This window comes from Macrotis lagotis, chromosome 4 (genome assembly GCF_037893015.1).
Source record: "Macrotis lagotis isolate mMagLag1 chromosome 4, bilby.v1.9.chrom.fasta, whole genome shotgun sequence".
Taxonomy (NCBI): Eukaryota; Metazoa; Chordata; class Mammalia; order Peramelemorphia; family Peramelidae; genus Macrotis; species Macrotis lagotis.
Genome location: NC_133661.1, coordinates 195,597,274 through 195,614,767, shown reverse-complemented (window position 1 = coordinate 195,614,767; position 17,494 = coordinate 195,597,274). Strand labels below are relative to the sequence as shown.

Here is a 17,494-nt window from a genome sequence, read left to right as displayed (position 1 = left end):
TTTGCACATTTATTGATCTCTTTCTTTACCTAGTTATTCATGATTTATAACTCTAACTTCCTTCCCCAAAGGATCTAATGACTTCAAATTTTTAAGTATTTTAAGTGCCAAGGATATAAAGTGTTTTGGGACACCAGATACATCCTAAAAAATGTGTTATTGTTGTTGTTGTTGCTGTTTCACCATCAAATGGAATAGGGATAGCAACTGGAACCATGATTTGATTGGTTGAGGGAGTTTCCAAGAAAGAATTCACTCTCCACAGATTATATCTTTTAGCACACTGAGATCTCATGACCTGTACAAGGTCACACAGCCATCATATGTCAAAGGAAGAACTTGAACCCAGGCCTTCCTTACTCCAAGGTTGTCAGTCTGTCCACTATCCATACTGCTTCTAAGTACTTTATATTCTTCCTAAATTAAATCACATCTAGATTCTAAGAGTGTCATAACCAAAGCAAAAGTATTTTAAAGGATGAGTTCTGGAAAAACCAAAGTACCAGAACCTGGAGTCAAAAAGTTCAAATATGACACTTACTAGCTGTGTGAACCTGGGCAAGTCTTTTAATACTTGTTTGCCTCACCTTCCTCATTTGTAAAATGAGTTGGCAAAGGAAATGGCAAGTCATGCCAGTATCTTTGCCAAGAAAACCCCAAATAGGGTCATGGAGAGTCAACACTACTAAAACAACAAAAAGAATAACTCTATTAATGTAGATTTTAACAAGGAAGAAAATCTTTATTTGGTTTAAAAAAAAAAAAAACCTGACTGAAACATACTTTGGAACCAAACCAAAGCCATGTTCATTTTGAGAAATAACCTCCAAAGTTAACTCTTTGGGGGGAATGTAAGAAAGAATGGTGGAAGAGTAGAGAATTTTGTTTAGAACTGGAGTTTCTTTTTAAAATATTAATTCATTCATAGTATAGAACTATGAAATGTCTGTTAAATGAGTCAGATAGCGATTTGTGACTTGTGGCTCATTTACTAAGCTCAGGTATTACCCATGTAGATAATATAACATGGATGATCAGTCTGTTTATGTAAACATCCTTGATGTTGTTGTTGTTCAATGGTATCCAATATTTTGTGACCCCAAAATGGGGTTTTCTTGGCAAAGATATTGAAGTAGTTTCCCATTTCCTTCTCTAGATCATTTTACAGTTGAGGAAACCAAGGCAACCAGGATTAAGTGATTTCCTCGGAGTCACACAACTAATAAGTACCTAAGGCCAAATTTGAACTCAGGAAGATGAGGCTTCCTGATTTCAGGCAGACCCTCTAATCCTAATTGTCCATTACAATTAAACTAAAATAGCTTTCTCTACTACTTAAAGTAAATCTTTTTTCATGTCAAAAATAAAGTGTGCCAGTTAATGAATCTTTTCTCTAAAGTAGGAATTCTTAATCTCTTTTATATGTCATGGATGCTTTTGGCAACCTGAAAAAGTCTATGGATCACTTCAAAAAATAATGGCTTTAAATATATATAATAAAATACTTGGGATTACAACAGAAACAAACTATATTGAAATAGTTATCATTTTTTTAAGTTCACAGACCCCAAGTCAAGATCTCAAGTTTTAAAGTTTGATCTTAGCAGAATATTTTCTCACTATCAAAATTCTGACCTTTGTCTGCAAAGCATTTTTTCAAAAGCTTTTCAGGGAATGAGGACATGGGAGGAGTATTAACAGTATACAAACCTAACAATATTCAAATGACCTAACTTCATCATTTCTATCTCTAGAAACTGTATCTGTCACAATACAGTTTTCATCCAGATGCAACTCTTCTCATGGCTTATTGCTTCCCATTTTTTTCCTCTTTCCCTTTTCCTTTGTTTTTGTCTTTAACTTTGCTTTCCAGAAATTCCTCTTCTGTTTTATTTTTTTTAATTCATGTCTTGATAATACAGCAGCATCATACTAGTGTTTAAAAATTCAGGGTCATAATCCACCAGGCTTATTCTAGATGCCTGTGGCATTTCTGCAGAAGGCTTTAAGCCTTTCTCTTTGCTCTTCGTAACTATGCCTCCTCACTGTGGTCCAAAGTATTAACCAGACATAATATTCTCTTAAAATCTAGCTATCATTATAATCCTTCAAATTTAGTCTGAAGGGGAAATAAAAGAAATGTGATTATTATTGTTGAAACAATTTATTTCCTTTGGATTTCTAGTGGAGATGAATTACCTAAAAGATGACATTTTCATCCTCCCAACCAATATACTTTTGGTATTTCAAAAATTTCATTCTTTATTTAAATATTAAATTGCCTTTATGATATCAAATATCTGGGTGAACAATGAGTATTTAAATCAGTTGTTCAGCTAGCTTTCAAATATTTTGATGCTTAGAATTTCTCAGATGAATTTCCTAGAGATGTTCCTAGAATTTAAAGTATATTGGCAGATCCATAGGATCATGGGGTAGGATCAAAAGGAACCTTAGAGGTTATCTAGTTCAATCCCCCTCAGTTTATAGATAGGAAACTGAGACCCAAAAGGAAAAGTGATTTACTCAGCTTCATACCAGTAGTAAGAAAACAAAATTAAGGGTTGACTTTTGATAATATTAATAGCTAATATGTATATAACACTTTTACTTTTACAAAGTGCTTTATAGATATCATCTTATTTGACACTTTAACTCTGGGAGGTAGTGACAGATTAGGAAACTGAGGTTGAGAGAAGATGAATAAATTACCTACATTCACATAATTAATAAGTGCCCAAAAGAGAATTTGAAATTAGTTCTTTTAGAGTCCAAATTTAACACTCTATGTGCTAAACCAAATCAAGATGTCTTTTCTATTACAAACAACATCCCAACCCAGAAAAAGGTCCTCCAGGAATGATTTGGGACTAGATTTATCTTAATTGTACAGTGTTATCAGGAAACAGCCTTTGATCAGTAAACTTGAGAACTTGAGTAAACTAGAGAACTTGAATTTACTACCAAAATTATCCTGAAATTTTATTTATATTGGATCACCACTCAGGAAACATTATTAAAGTATTATCTTCTAAACATTTTTAGATCCAAATTCAAATTTACTTAGATCCAATAGTTTATATGTATTTTATACGATAAGAATAAGGATTAGAACTGGACCTATATAAGAAACTTGTGAATAAACAAAATTCCTTTACTGATACAGATCAGAATGATCTGTGAAACTTATCATTTTAAAATATTGTCCAACATACTGAGATGTTTGAATGAATTACCCATGTTACATAGCTAGTATGTGTTAGATACATAAATTAAACTTAGTTATACCTGGCTGACACTCCCATCTAATGTGCTATATGAGAATATATTATATACATTAGACTTTTATGTCACTATAATAAAAAGAAGGATGAATTTGGAGTCATTGTTGTCGTTTGATAGTTTCAGTCATGTCTGTCTCTTCATAACCCAATTTGTATTTTTCTTGGCAAAGATACTGGAGTGGTTTGCCATTTCCTTCTCCACATTATTTTACAGATGAGGAAACTGAGACAAACAGGGTTAAAGTGACTTAACCAGAGCCACATAGCTAGTAAGTGTCTGAGGCCATAATCTTCTTGACACGCGTTCCTGCATTTTATCCACTGAGTCACCTAGAAATCAGAGAACCTGGGTGTATATTCCCACTCTACCACTTACTACTTGTATATTCTGTGTAAATCAGTTTCTCTCTGTGTGCCTTAGTTTCCTCATATGTCAAATAAAAAATTGTAAATGAATGATTTCTAAGGTCCCTTTCAGCTCTGAACCCTTTGAAATATCATTAATTTATTTTAAAAAAATTTTGCAAGGTAATGGGGGTTAAATGACTTGCCTAAGTTCACACAACTAAGTAATTATTAAGTGTCTGAGGCCAGATTTGAACTCAGGTTCCCCAAATTCAGTCTGGTGCTCTATCCACTGCACTACCTAGCTGCTCTATAATTAATTTATAGATGTAGAACTGAAAGAATCTTAGAAATCAATCAGTTCCCTCTCTTCACTTTGCTTAGTAATTTTATCAAAGTTATCCAGTAACAAATGACTGAAATAAGATTTGATCCCAGATCTTCTGACTCTGATTCCAGTACTTTTCCACTATATGACACTGCCTCCTCTCAGTCATCTGACTTCTGAAATCTCTTGAGTACTATTCTCATGGGAAACCATTTTTAAAATCCTTAACTTCAGAAATTTTTGCCATGTTTGGTCAGTTATGGATTGGGACAGCAATATGTTGCTGTTTTTATCAGTGATCAGTAATTCTCCGGGGTGAGCAGAGAGGGGAGGAAAAGAGAAAATTCCAAATGATATAATTCATCATGCACTATTTCCTATAAATCAGAACTTCCTCATTTTCACAAGAGTAACTTCCTCACTTGGGAAAAATGGGAACAGGGAGGAAGAAGAGAAACTATTCAATTGGCAAAGCTCCACGAGGTAAACTTCAGTTCAGAATGTCAGTAATTTTATTTGAATACTGACTATAGTAATCCCTTTTCCTTACTTCATTAGTGCAAGCTACTCTAACATGTCTAGTAAAGGGGCTGAAAGATGTTTCCAAATGATTTGATATGGTTCATATTACATAGGTTCTTAAGTAGTTTTGTGTTACCCATGGACCTTTCAGGTGGTCTAATGAAGCCTATGGATACCTTCTCATAGCAATCATAGCAATGTCTTTAAATTCATAAAATAATATGATTACAAAGGATACCACTTAAAATATACTTATTAAAATATTCTTTAAAAAAAGTTCATAGGCCTCAAATGAAGAACTCCAAATCTAGAATCAATCTGTTGTTGTTGTTCTCATTCATTAGTTTCAGTCATGTCTGACTATTCATGACCCCATTTGGGCAGAGATACTGGAATGGTATCCAGCTCATTTTATAGATGAGAAAACAGGATAAGGTGACTTGCCCAGATTCACACAGGATGGATTTGACCTTGAGTTTCCTTATCCTTGGCCCAGTGTTCTATCCACTGCACCACCTAGCTATTATTCTCTAAATTGGTAAAAATTAATCTGTGTTTATAAATTTATACTTACCCATGACATGACTTTATAATTTAACCTTGCTGCTTTTCCACCTTCTCTGAATTAAATAAAGCATCATAGAATTTCAGAGTGGGAAGGTACCTTAATATCCATCTAGTTTAACTCACAAATGATAAAAAGAATTCCTCCCACTACTACTACTACACACTCTACAAATGACTATCCTTTGCTTGACACCTCCAATGAGAAGGAATCCATTACCTCCCCAGGCAGTATATTCCACTTTGGGAGAACCCTAATTGTTGGAAGTACTTTTCCTTATGTCAAATTTGAATTTGTCTCTTTCCAACTTTGCTCCTAGCTATACCCACTGGGGTCACACAGAGAAAACCTAATCCTGATTCCAAGTAATAACCCCTCAGTTATTTGGAGATAGCTATATGCCTCCCCCCATTCCCAAAGCTTCTCATCAACTGGTTCTATAACCCCTGTTCTTAAAAAAAAGTTCATATAGGTTAAACTCTAGCCATACCAGTTGCAATAAACTGGATGATCTCTCCAGGGCTATGCTTCTTCCCTGTGGGCAAAAGAACTATCACAATAAAAATATCAGAGCCAGAAACTGATCCCTGGTCTCCTGACTCCTATCTCAAGATCCTTTCCACTAGACAACTCTTTCTCTCAATAAAGACTGATTAATGATAAAAAAAAAAGTTTATTTTAATTAACTAGTCTCAAATGTACAATGTTCTTTTTTTTTATAATTTTTTTTCTAGGCAGTGTGGCTAAGTGACTTGCCCAACATCACATGGCTAGGTAATTATTAAGTGTCTGAGGCCAGATATGAACTCAGGTCCTCCTGACTCCAGGGCTGGTGTTCTATTCACTGCATCACCTAGCTGCCCCACAATGTTCTTCTAATATGCAATGTAGATTAAATTCATTGTAACATTGCCATGACTATTCACTATAAGGAAAAAATAAGGATGTTGTGAGTCTACTTGGACACCATCCAAAGAGTGCTAATCACCAAACCACACAAAAAGTTTTTTGCTAAAGAATATGTCCATTCACAAAGTATTTCCACTGCATGGAACTCATGGACATTGCAGTGAAGATTCAGTATATACAAAATACACATCAATAACCAAAGGAAAAACATTACAGAAAAAGTTACTAATTTTATAAAAGTTAATAATCTATTTTCTTTCCAAATATTTTATGGATACATTTTTATTCATCACTATCATTTTTAGTACTCCCCCCCACTGCTTCCCAAAGAACTCTCTCTTTTTATCAAGGAACTAGAGGTAAAACAAAGTAAATTGACACATTGATTATATCTGAAAGCATAGACTTCATTCTGTGCTTGTAGTCTACCAACACACTATCAAAAGGAGACACATTCATCATCAGTAGACTTGAGTCAAATTCTGACAATTTGAGATGCTTTTACCTGAGATTTAATGTCTTTTAGTCTTGTCTTCCTAAACATAATTATAGATATTGCTCACATTAATCTGGATCTGCTTACTTCACGTTGTATCAGTTCATAGAAGTCTTCCCAAGTTTATCTGAATTCCTCATGTTCATCATTTCTTCTAGTGCAATAATATTCTTTACTTTTATATACTGTAATTTCTTCAGTCATTACTAAATCCCAATTTTCCCCTAGTTTCTTAACACTTTAAGAAGTCCAGCTATTAATTTTTTAAAAAATTTCTTCCTTCAACCTCCTTTAAAAAAGAAAAAAAATTCCTAATATAATAGGAATTTCAGCATGTATATTCAATTAAATCTTTGAAAACTTTTCCTGTGGAGTCATACTAAGATAATCCATGTGATATGTCTCTTATTTTGATTGTCCTCAATAATAGTTGTGCTATCTTTGCTACTATGCCTATAGACTTTTCATATGAAAAGTTTTGACCTATTCCTCATTTTGCTCTGAGTTCTCTCCTGATGAAGGAAATCATCATTATCATTCTTATTAGGTTACCCTGTGAGTTCTTTGAACCATCTTGCACCACTGGACCAGAGAATGTTGGCACCTAACAGTATTCAGATTAACTATAAATTTAGTCCAAGAATATGGAAACTGACAACAACTTATTACTCATGGTCTCCTTTCAGTTTTCAAGTGCAAACATACCAAAGTTTATTTTAAATTTGAGCCAGTCAGACATTTAGTAAAATAGATCAAAGAAGAAGTGAAGGTCTTCCATGTTTATTATTTCAATATGATGTCTGTTCTAATAAAGTGTAAGAATGCATATGATAGACTAAGTTATACGAATTTTCTGGTTCCATAGTTTAGCCTTAAATATATACACATATTTGTAAATTAATCCAAAACACATTGCCGTGGTTTCAGTTGCTCTGAATGTTGATTGTTTTCCATTCCTTTTTTTAATTTTAGAAATATTGTGGCAGTTTGCCAGAACACTTTCAGATAAACAGTCCACTCCACATATAAAAGGCCATAGAATCACTGATGTTCAAAAACCACAAAATGTTATTTTAATAAATTAAGGTTGTTATCTTCCCTACTAATTTTTTTCAAAAACCAATTGTGCAAGGTAGATTTTGGTAATACCTCATCTTTTCTAAAGATGGGTGTAGTTTATAACTTTCTTCACATTGATAGTACTGTTCAAGGATTCCCAGGATAGATTATGTTGTTGTAATTCTCTGACCCATTTGGTTAAATTCATAGTAAAATATTCCTGCCAGTATAAACAGAATTTACAGTCACACTGAAAGGAGCAGGTTGCTGTATAATACTACCCTCTTCCTCTGCTCCCCTCCTGTCTTCTTCCCTTACCTCTATCAGCTCCTCATATTCTCAAGCACAAATACACATAAACACACACACACACACACACACACACACACACACACACACAATGTTTATTTACAACGTTGTATCAAATGACTACTTCACCACAATTTGTGAAATTGAATACTAAAAGTCCTGAAAATTAAAATGGCACATTGTGCCAGCTTGGTTATATCTAGCAATAAAGTCTGATTTTAACAATTCCATTTTCCTAGAATGGACAGACAATAGATCTACTAACCCCCAAAACCTATGGGAGAAAAATGGGTCAAAAGTTATTCACTTGTGCATAAAGATATGAAAAAGAGAATTTCTTTTTCTCTTTCACTTTTTTCACTTCATTAAAATTTGTACTAGAGCTTTTTCTCCCCCTTCAGTTTAAAGCCACCCCAGTATCTGATGAGCAATCCTTCTTGTTTGTGCAGTCATTCATTATCTCCATTACCAAGAGGAGAATAGAGGACAATTACATTGTTTGGACGAATCAGAGTGTTAGAAGGAGTATTTGTCATGGTGGCAGAGTGTAGCCCCTGACAGTCAGCGATTGATGGCCAGGGATGAGCGTGAGTGGCCGAAGCAGCCTCATATGATGCAAATTACTGACTGTGGATTCCAATTTATCCTGTTCATTTTTCTTGCCTGTGCTGAAGACTATTAGTGGTTTTTGAAGCAGTGAAGGGGTCATTACTAATGTGGGCAGGCTAGAAGCAGGAGGGGGAAGGAGGGGAAAAGCCTTCTGTAATTACACAGCTTTCAAGAACAGGCTGGAGGCCCTAGCCAAAAAAGTGTCAACACCTCGCAATCAGAAAAATTTATTTTCATTTTATGCTTAACCCATATTAACTCAACATTATCATCTTTCTTTGTTAACATTTGCAGAATATTAAAAACCTGGCTTCTATATTAATACAAATCTAGTTAACCCCTTTTGCTATACAGGGGATATTGTTTAACCTAATGGCATTTGGTTTTGCTAGTAAGTCATTGGGCATCTTATAGATAATATACATCATTATGAGAGATGAAGTAATAGAATAATAGAATATGAGATGTCTGAAATAACTCACTGCCAAGCATCAGAATGATTAGAGTAGTTTAAGTAGAATATTTCTGTTGTTCATGATCCATGTCATTCTTCATTATCATTGGAGAAAATGTTTATTACTTGAGGATTTCTTGATTGTAAAAGACTTTGAGATGACAAATAAAAGTTCACTTTTAATTCAAATGTGCAATATAAGTATAATAACTTAAGGACCTGTATAATGCTGAAACAATTAATCTTTTACTAGCAAGAATGAAGACCATATTGACAGTGTCATAACTACTCACCCAAGATGCTTTTTTGTGAATGGTCATGAGAAGGAAGAGTGAGAACAGTGAAGTTTGTAGCTTAATTCTTCTCATTGTCATCATATAAATTTAAATTTGAAATTTTGTATGAAGGCGTGCACATAGTAGATATATTTGAATATATGCTTGTCCATCTACCCTAGGAAAATAATGGTCAAAGATAGGAGAACCTTCCCTTTCCTCCATAAAGGAGACCGCTGAAGTATCTTGTCAATAAATCATATAAGTAATTGAGTTGGTTGTCATGACTCCTGAGAATGCTCTCGATTATCCCATAGCACTGTCCAAACTTATATTTTGTCAATAAGCTTACTTCAACTGGAAGAAAATTGTTTGGTTGAGCCCTCTTAAATGAATAACCTTATAATAGCTACTGTAAACATGTGTTTTAGGCAAAAAAGAAAAATGCCAATGTAACAAATTTCCTTATATGCAACTGAAATAATTTGTGTAGGCTTTAAAGTAGTATAAAGTTGAAATAGTTGCAAAAATACATGACCATTTAAAACATCTAATAACCAATATCTACAAAATTTTCATGTTGCATGAATTGAAATATATTACGAGAATAGAGGCTAAAAAGCACTAGCCATCTTTGGCTTTGATCTATACATTATCACTTTCATTATTTATGTTCACATTTAAAAAAAAAGATCCTTAAAAAAAGCCAAATAATAAAAACCTAGAAACCACAAGTGGTATTTTCTTTCTGAAATACAAGTGTATCTTTCCTGACCATTAAGTAATCTTTTAATTTTCTTTTTTGTTTCTTTTTAGCATCCATATCCTTCAGAGGAGCAGAAGAAACAGTTAGCCCAGGACACAGGACTTACAATTCTACAAGTAAACAACTGGTGAGTGATGCTAAAAATCAATATTTTGTTTCCATGATTAAATTGCAATTTGTAAATAATTGTTTTATTTTTTTCATTTCTAAAATAAATGAGATTGAGCTCAACTAGAGTTACTACTTTTAAGTATGATATTGGTAGTTGATAAAGCTAACCTGAGTAAATTGCTTTTGAAGATTTCTCCTCCTTCTTCCCTCTCCTTTTTGCCCTTATACTCTTCTGTTCTCTCTGATCCCTCCTCCCCCTCCCCATTCCCTGTGTTTTCTCTAAAACTTTGGAATTCTCTGTTTAAACCTCAAGTTTTATTTGTGACATTACTACTGAAAATAAATTAAAAGTAGCATGCTTTTTTTCAATCCTAATGATGAATTCTCAGTTTGGGTCTAGTTTCCTTTGTTTAATCCCTGAATGGGGATTTCAGATACTGACTTTTAGATATTTCTTAATAAGAATGAATTTATTTTGATACTTATTACATGGGGGAAAACTGTTCTTCCTCCCAACCCCACCCCACCCCACCCCCCGCCATTTTGTGGTATGGTAGGTTGCTGTTATGAAAGTATGTAGACCATCCAGCCTTTGTACATGGCTTAGAGTGTAACTGAGGAAAAAGTGGGGGGTGGGGGGTGGAGGAAGCAGAGGATTAAATAAAATGATCACAGTAGCCAAGAAATGATATAGGAATTACTTATCAAAATACTGGCCCAGGTTTTATCAGCAGCTTAATTTTGTTCAGTACATTCTTGGGGTGATGTTCAGATTAATTGAACTGACAGTTCTCTTTCAAAATTCAGGGAAAGTATTTGCACGGATTTCAGGCCTTATACAAACTTAATTACATGGAACTCCATTTTATCATTCTAATTCCATGTAGCAGAGGTTGTATTTACAAATGAGAAGTCTCTGCCTTTATTCACAGCTTTCCTTAATATATTTATCAAAGCAGGTTCATTTACAAAGTGCTCTATCTGTGGGATACAGGCAGGCAGACATTAACAAAGCTTTTAGGTTTATCAGGCTCGCTGCCTGATGAGCTACCCGAGGGTCAATTGATTTTGTGGTTCTGTGATTCATTTTTTTCTCATTTTTCTAGGATCACAATGAGAGACATGCTTGGAGAATTAGCCAGTTTGTCTGCCTTATCTGTCAGGCAATTTTTTTTTTCCCAGGGAAGTCAAGCTACTTAAATTGGCCACAGGAACTGCCGTTATCTGACTTTAATGCACCCTATAGTGTGGATAGCATTTCAATTACACCAGTAACCAAAGCTTAGCTGCAGCCCTTTTCATGCCTAGTGTGGTTCAGAAAGTGATGTGCCTACCTACAGAAGCAGAAAATTGAGTTGCCTTGCTTCTGTCAGGGTGATTAATGCAGAAATAAACTGCTAACCTGAAAAGAAAGGCAGAAAGGAAGGATAGACAATATAGACTTGAATTCACTTTAATTTTCTTCTGAAGATTGGAACAATGTACATATAAAGATACCCTTCATACCAAAAACTTGAAATAAAGGTGTTAATCTCATAAGGAGGAAGAAATGTGTATGTATATGCAATTGATATGTACCCCATAAGTACACATGGCAAACATATTAAATCCTCTGTATAATATACATCATATATGTGTGTATTATATATGTATATATTTGTATATATTATATATAGTCAAACACTCATATATTCATATATATGTATAAAATTGAAAACGTATCACAAATTATGAACAGTGTATAGCAGAGGATGTTAGTTTATTTTGTTTTCAAATTCTTAGATATTTGGAAAATTCATCTGAATTGTGCCTTATTTTATGACATGTTGTTTACCAAATTATAATTGAGAAAATGTAAATTTGCTGCATGATCATGATGAACTTGCTTCAGACCCATCCCATCTGTCAAGTTTTAGCCAGTAGGGAGGAGGTGAGGATGAGCTATGTAAAAAAAAGAAATTAAATGTTTCTATAGGGATATCTCCCACTAAGTTTCTATTTTGCTCAATGTAAGAATTTCATGTCTTTTGATTGGGGAGGGGGGGAAGACCTATCCCATCACATCCATTACCTGCACTTTTCATAATAGTTACTGGATTTGAGAGGAATAATTGATTTTCAATATTCAGAGTGGTAAATTCTCACAATTAGAGAACTAGTCTAACTAATGGAATCTAAGAAGGGCACTCCTATTCTCTGAAGTCACCTTTCACCAGAAGTTGACAGGATTTGGGGGGTTTGGGTATCTGTAAGAAATATCATATTCGTTTGCTTTGAGTAATATTTGTCACAAATTTCCAAGAGTTATAATGAGTGTAGATTAACCCTTTTATAATAAGTAATATTCAAACACCTAGATTTCTGTGCCAAATTGAAAACCCTTAACTTTTCTAACTTGCCCTGAAAAAATTCCATAACACTGCCTTAAAATCCAAAGTTTTTATAATGGGCACAGTAACTTTAAGATGCAGTAATATCAGTATCATGATTGCATACCACCCTTGGTATTATATATCAATGAGCGTGTGGGAAGTCACCTCTTCTCTAAAATGTAACATGGAAATTAATATAGAAGCCTAATTTATTACAGGGTGGTTGTGAGGAGTTGAAAAAAAAATGAAAAGAGAATGTTAGCAAATCTAGGTCTTGCTCCCATCCCTTGAGGCATTCAAACAGAGGTTAAATGGCCATTTTATCAGGGAGTTTGGGGGGGGGGGGGCAGAAAGGAAGGTAAGAGGAAGAGAGGAAAGAAGGAGGAGGAGAGAAGAAGAGGGAAGGGGAGAAGAGAGAAGAGAATTTTAGGTGAATCTTCTTGTTGAGTCTGAAAGCTACCACAATACAGAGTTTTAATCCTATTCTTTATACAAAACAATCAGTTGGAATTTCTATAGAAATAGTTACTACTCTTCTATTTAACAGCAAAGATCAATTAAGGGTAAAAGGTCCCTGAGATAAGTTTTCTAGGCTAATGGATTAGAGGGAAAAATGATATTTTTATTATTAATACATGGAGTTTATGGGAGAATTACTCTTTCAGTTCCAGTTCCCATATTCCCATTTATCTTTTAAGATATAAAGATCATACAATGTCAAGGTAGCTAAGTAGTGGTAGAAAGTAATGTCTACTGTCATAAGCAATAGAACATGGCAATAAACACTAAATTATGGCAATAAGCAATGAAAGCAAAACTGTTAAAGATCAATTTGTAATCATGAACTTAAAAACAAATAAGCAAAAGGAAGTTTAAATGATAATTGAGAGGAAACATGTGTTTTAACTTATCAGCCAATGTTAAAGTAATACTAATGGATTTTTCCAGAATAGTTGCCATAGGCAGAGAGTATAAATTGGTAATAAAACCAATTAGAAAATAAATTAAAGGAAAGGTATCTTTAAAAAAAAAGTCTTATAATCAACTCAGCAATTTTGATTAGTACAGATAACTGCAGAAAACTGAAATCCCTAAACTGAATTTTATTCTGTAGCACAAAAGCAATTATACTTTTTTTAAATAATAGTAAGAAACCAAAATGACTTCCTATGCCTCTGTTGGTGAAAATTCAGCTCATCAATAAAAAAGCTAAAAATCAGGTAATGAGAGAGAAAAAAATCAACTCAGCAAACATGTTTAAGTATGTACGAGGAAGACCTTCGGAAGTACAAAAAAACACTACAAAACAATAACATGCCTGATTGAGGGGAAGGAGCAGGGAGTGGGTGGATTAGATAATAAATAAATTCCAAGATTAGAGTGTGATAAGTGTAAATGTGAGTTGCAGACAAAGTCCTTCATCCTTTTCCTCCCTCTCCCCGCCCCCCCTCCAAAAAATTTAAGGAAGATAGATAACTTTCAGTTGGGGAGATCACAAAAGACTTTATAGAAAAAGTAATTCAGAGGTGGTCCTTAAAGAAAAACAAGGATTTCAATAGTTAGAGATTAGAAGTGTAACCTAGGCAAAAAAGGACAGTCTGCATAATTTCATGATAGCCAAAGAGGTAAGGCAGAATTAATATTCTAGTTTATCCAGAATATAGACTTTTAAGTATGAAAGGAAATAGTGAGAAATAAAGCAAGGAATTCAAGTGGGATCTATGCTCTGATAGATCTTAAATGTTAGGCTATGAAGTCATTTTATCCTCTTGTCAGAAGAGAGCCATCGTAGGTATCTGAGACTGGAAGTGATGTAGTTGGCCTTGTGCCATTGTTTCAGCAGTTATGTGAAGGACGGATTGGAGAGGCAAGACACAGAGGAGAGGGAAATGTACCAATGTGAATCGAGCTGCCACGGAAAAGGAAGGATAAGATGAGAGTGAAATTGTCAGGCATTGGTGGCTGATTGGACATGTGGGATAAGGAAAATGGAAGAATCAAAGTTAACTCATTCATTTAGAGTTTGGGTGATTGATAGGATGGTGTTACTCTCAACAGAAATGGGAAATTTGAAAGGAAAAATAAATTCTGATTTGTCCATATTATTTATCAACATTATTATTGACAGTTCTGCTATTGGAGTTGACTACTATTCTTTTTATTAGGTCAATACTTAAAAGGAACTCTGATTTCATCAATTCAGTCATTTCTTCCACTGATACAGACTAAAATCCCTCCATGTCTTAAATATTTTCATGAGTTACTGTGATCAAAAGTCCTCACCTGGTGGCCAGTCTTCTTATCATAAAACTCTCTGAACTTAACTAGACAGGTATTTGTGCAAAAACCACACAATCCATCATTGGGCTGTTACTTGAAATCTCTCTGGCTTGGTGAGACCTGCCAGTCTCTGCTCACCTGGGCTAACTTGGGTGAGCAACAAAATAATGCATCAGGATAAGTCTTTAGTGGATGATTACTCTTATTATGTTAATAGTTGAGTTGACTTATAGAAATGAGAAGATAACCTAGTAATTTCTTGTCATTAAAACTAGGCAGAAGGCATCAGTTTATAAACTAGAATGGAGATGTTCTGGGAGGAGAAAATAGGCACTCTTAACAGGAAATAAATTTTCAGGTACTGATGACTTGCCAAGAATAGCTTCTATGCCAGTAATGATAGGATTTTGTAGTTTCTTAGATGATCATTTCCGTAGTTCTTTGATGTGAAGGCAATAGGATTAGAGAGCCCTAGGAGGTAACTGGCTTCAAATAGCTGTGGACAGTAGACTTGGGAAATATTTTAGGAAAGGTGGGAGCAATAATGCTGTGAAATTTCCTAAAGAGACGTTTTTATGCACATAAATTGCTAAAAGACAAAAAAACCCATAGATTTTTAAAAGGTCTTGTTTGAGTAATTCACTGGAAAAATGCCCCTAGATCTCTGACAATAATCTTGAGTTATGGCACCGTACTCGTATTACTTTCTTTCTTCTGATGTTGTGATCATACAAAAAATGTACAATAGTACTGATTTGAAAATCAAATATAAACATTGAAAAAATCGAATTTTTTTCCATGCTCATGCGTACCTTTCTTCTGATATGTATTGCACAGTATTAAAAAAAAACAAATTGTCAGTTTTACAGAATTTTAAATAGAAAGAATCACAGGAAAGAACATAAAATTTCATGTATCAAAATTAAATGCCAATAATTATAATCCTACACACACACACACACACACACACACACACACACACACACACACACACATACACACACACATGCACGGCTAATTATCAGCAGACTACAGGTGACAGGAAAACAAAGTTTGCTTTCTTGAAAGAAGTCTGTCTCCAAAATCCAAAATAAAAGAACCTATATGTTAAATTTCAAAGAATTCTCTAGTTGGAGTTGGTTCAGAGAATTGCTTTGTGTACTAGATAAAAATGTCTTAGTGAGGCCTGTCAAACAGAAGATATTAAATAACTACATCCTGTTTGCCCCACCCTCCTTCCAATAGTCTTAGAGTACTGGTTTTTCTGATCTCACAGTTCTAATAGCACACCTCTCTTGTAAAATAACATCACAGAACACATTCCATTGCTGTACAGTTGACCAACCCTTCTATGACTATATATATATATATATATAATATATATATATACATATGTATATATGTATATACATATATATATATAAGCTTTTTCATTTAAAAAAACATTAACTTCAGAAGTCAAGAAAAGTATTTCCATTGTGGTCTTATTTCTTAGGGAAAATCTCTTTCAGCACCCAATGTAACTCAATTTTCCTGGAAGCTGAATGGGATATTTCAAGAATCAAATAAGAATGTCTATTAAAAATAATAGCTAGCATGTGAATAGCACTTTAAGACTTGCAAAATATTTTGTAGATATTGTCTCACTTTATCTTCACTACAATCCTGGATATAATTATAACCCCATTTTACAAATGAGGAAGTTGAAGCTAAAAGGAGGTTAGGTGTTTTTTCCAGATTCACACAGTCAATTAAATGTCCTAGACCACACTTGAACTCAGGTCTTTCTGACTCTGACTCCTCAGATACAGATACAGAATATCTGTATAAAAATACTTTAGAATTTTAAAAAGTGCTCTGAAAATACAAAGTGGTATTAAGAAGACTTTAGATTTCATAAGACCTTAGATTAGAATCAAAATAGGATCAGTGTATTTCTCTAGTTTAGGTAGGTATTTTCCCCAATGCTCTACATATCTTTGTTTGTTTATTAGCAGCAATGAGAGTACCTGAATATAAGCCTCCTAATACTAATCCGAAAGGTGATTCTCTTTCCCTTTCAGATTCTATGACTAATGCTGGTAGAATAAGTGGTGATAGAAAGGGCTTCTTTTCAACAGAGAAAAATTATAACTAATTTTCAAATGATATGAATGGGCTTTAGTTATGTGGAAAAAAGATGATCTGTTTCTATTACAGTAAAAATTTCAAACACCAGGAAACACATTGTAAAATTAGAAATGGAGAGTAAATAGGGTATTGAGTAAAATAATTTTGACTGAACAGGTAGTAATAGAATAATTGGCTGATGATGCAAGTAATCTAATGAGTTTAAGAGATAGTAGGACACTTTTATCTCAAGAGAGAAAGGAGTAAAGGATATAGTGATAAACCAAGCAGGTAGAGTTGAGATAAACCAAAAGGGTAGAAGCTTGCTAAACAAAATATCCTTGCCCTGTTCAGTATTTTCTTTTGCTGTCTTTTGTTAAACACATAGCTTCCATCTTCAGTGATTGTTTCCAAGTAATATCTATGTTTCTGAAGAAAAATCCATTTAAATCTGGAGTTAGATTTGCCAGGTGCTATAGCCATTGTCAGCATTTAACATACCAACACCAGGAAATTACTAGATACAAAGAAATATGCTTCTGAACAACAATTTGGTGTGCTTAATGTGGTATATTTTTCATTGCTTCAATTTCAGATTGCTTCCTATTTTGGAAAATCAGTGGCCATGGTATACAGTGCCAACTAGTTCCAAGAGGGCATCTGCTGAATTTTCTTTTGAAGGTTTTCTTTTACAAAGGCAG

General features: G+C 34.0%; 1 protein-coding gene across 12 annotated transcripts in view; it reads left to right on the top strand.

Annotated features, from left to right (window-relative positions):
• The window catches only part of MEIS2 (Meis homeobox 2), a 219,467-nt gene that overhangs the window by 139,639 nt on the left and 62,334 nt on the right, over nt 1-17,494 (top strand). For all 12 annotated transcript variants that reach the window (XM_074235058.1, XM_074235057.1, XM_074235062.1 and 9 more), the window contains exon 9: nt 9,972-10,048. In XM_074235058.1, the coding sequence (XP_074091159.1) occupies nt 9,972-10,048 (77 nt within the window). The remainder of the gene's footprint in view (nt 1-9,971; nt 10,049-17,494) is intronic.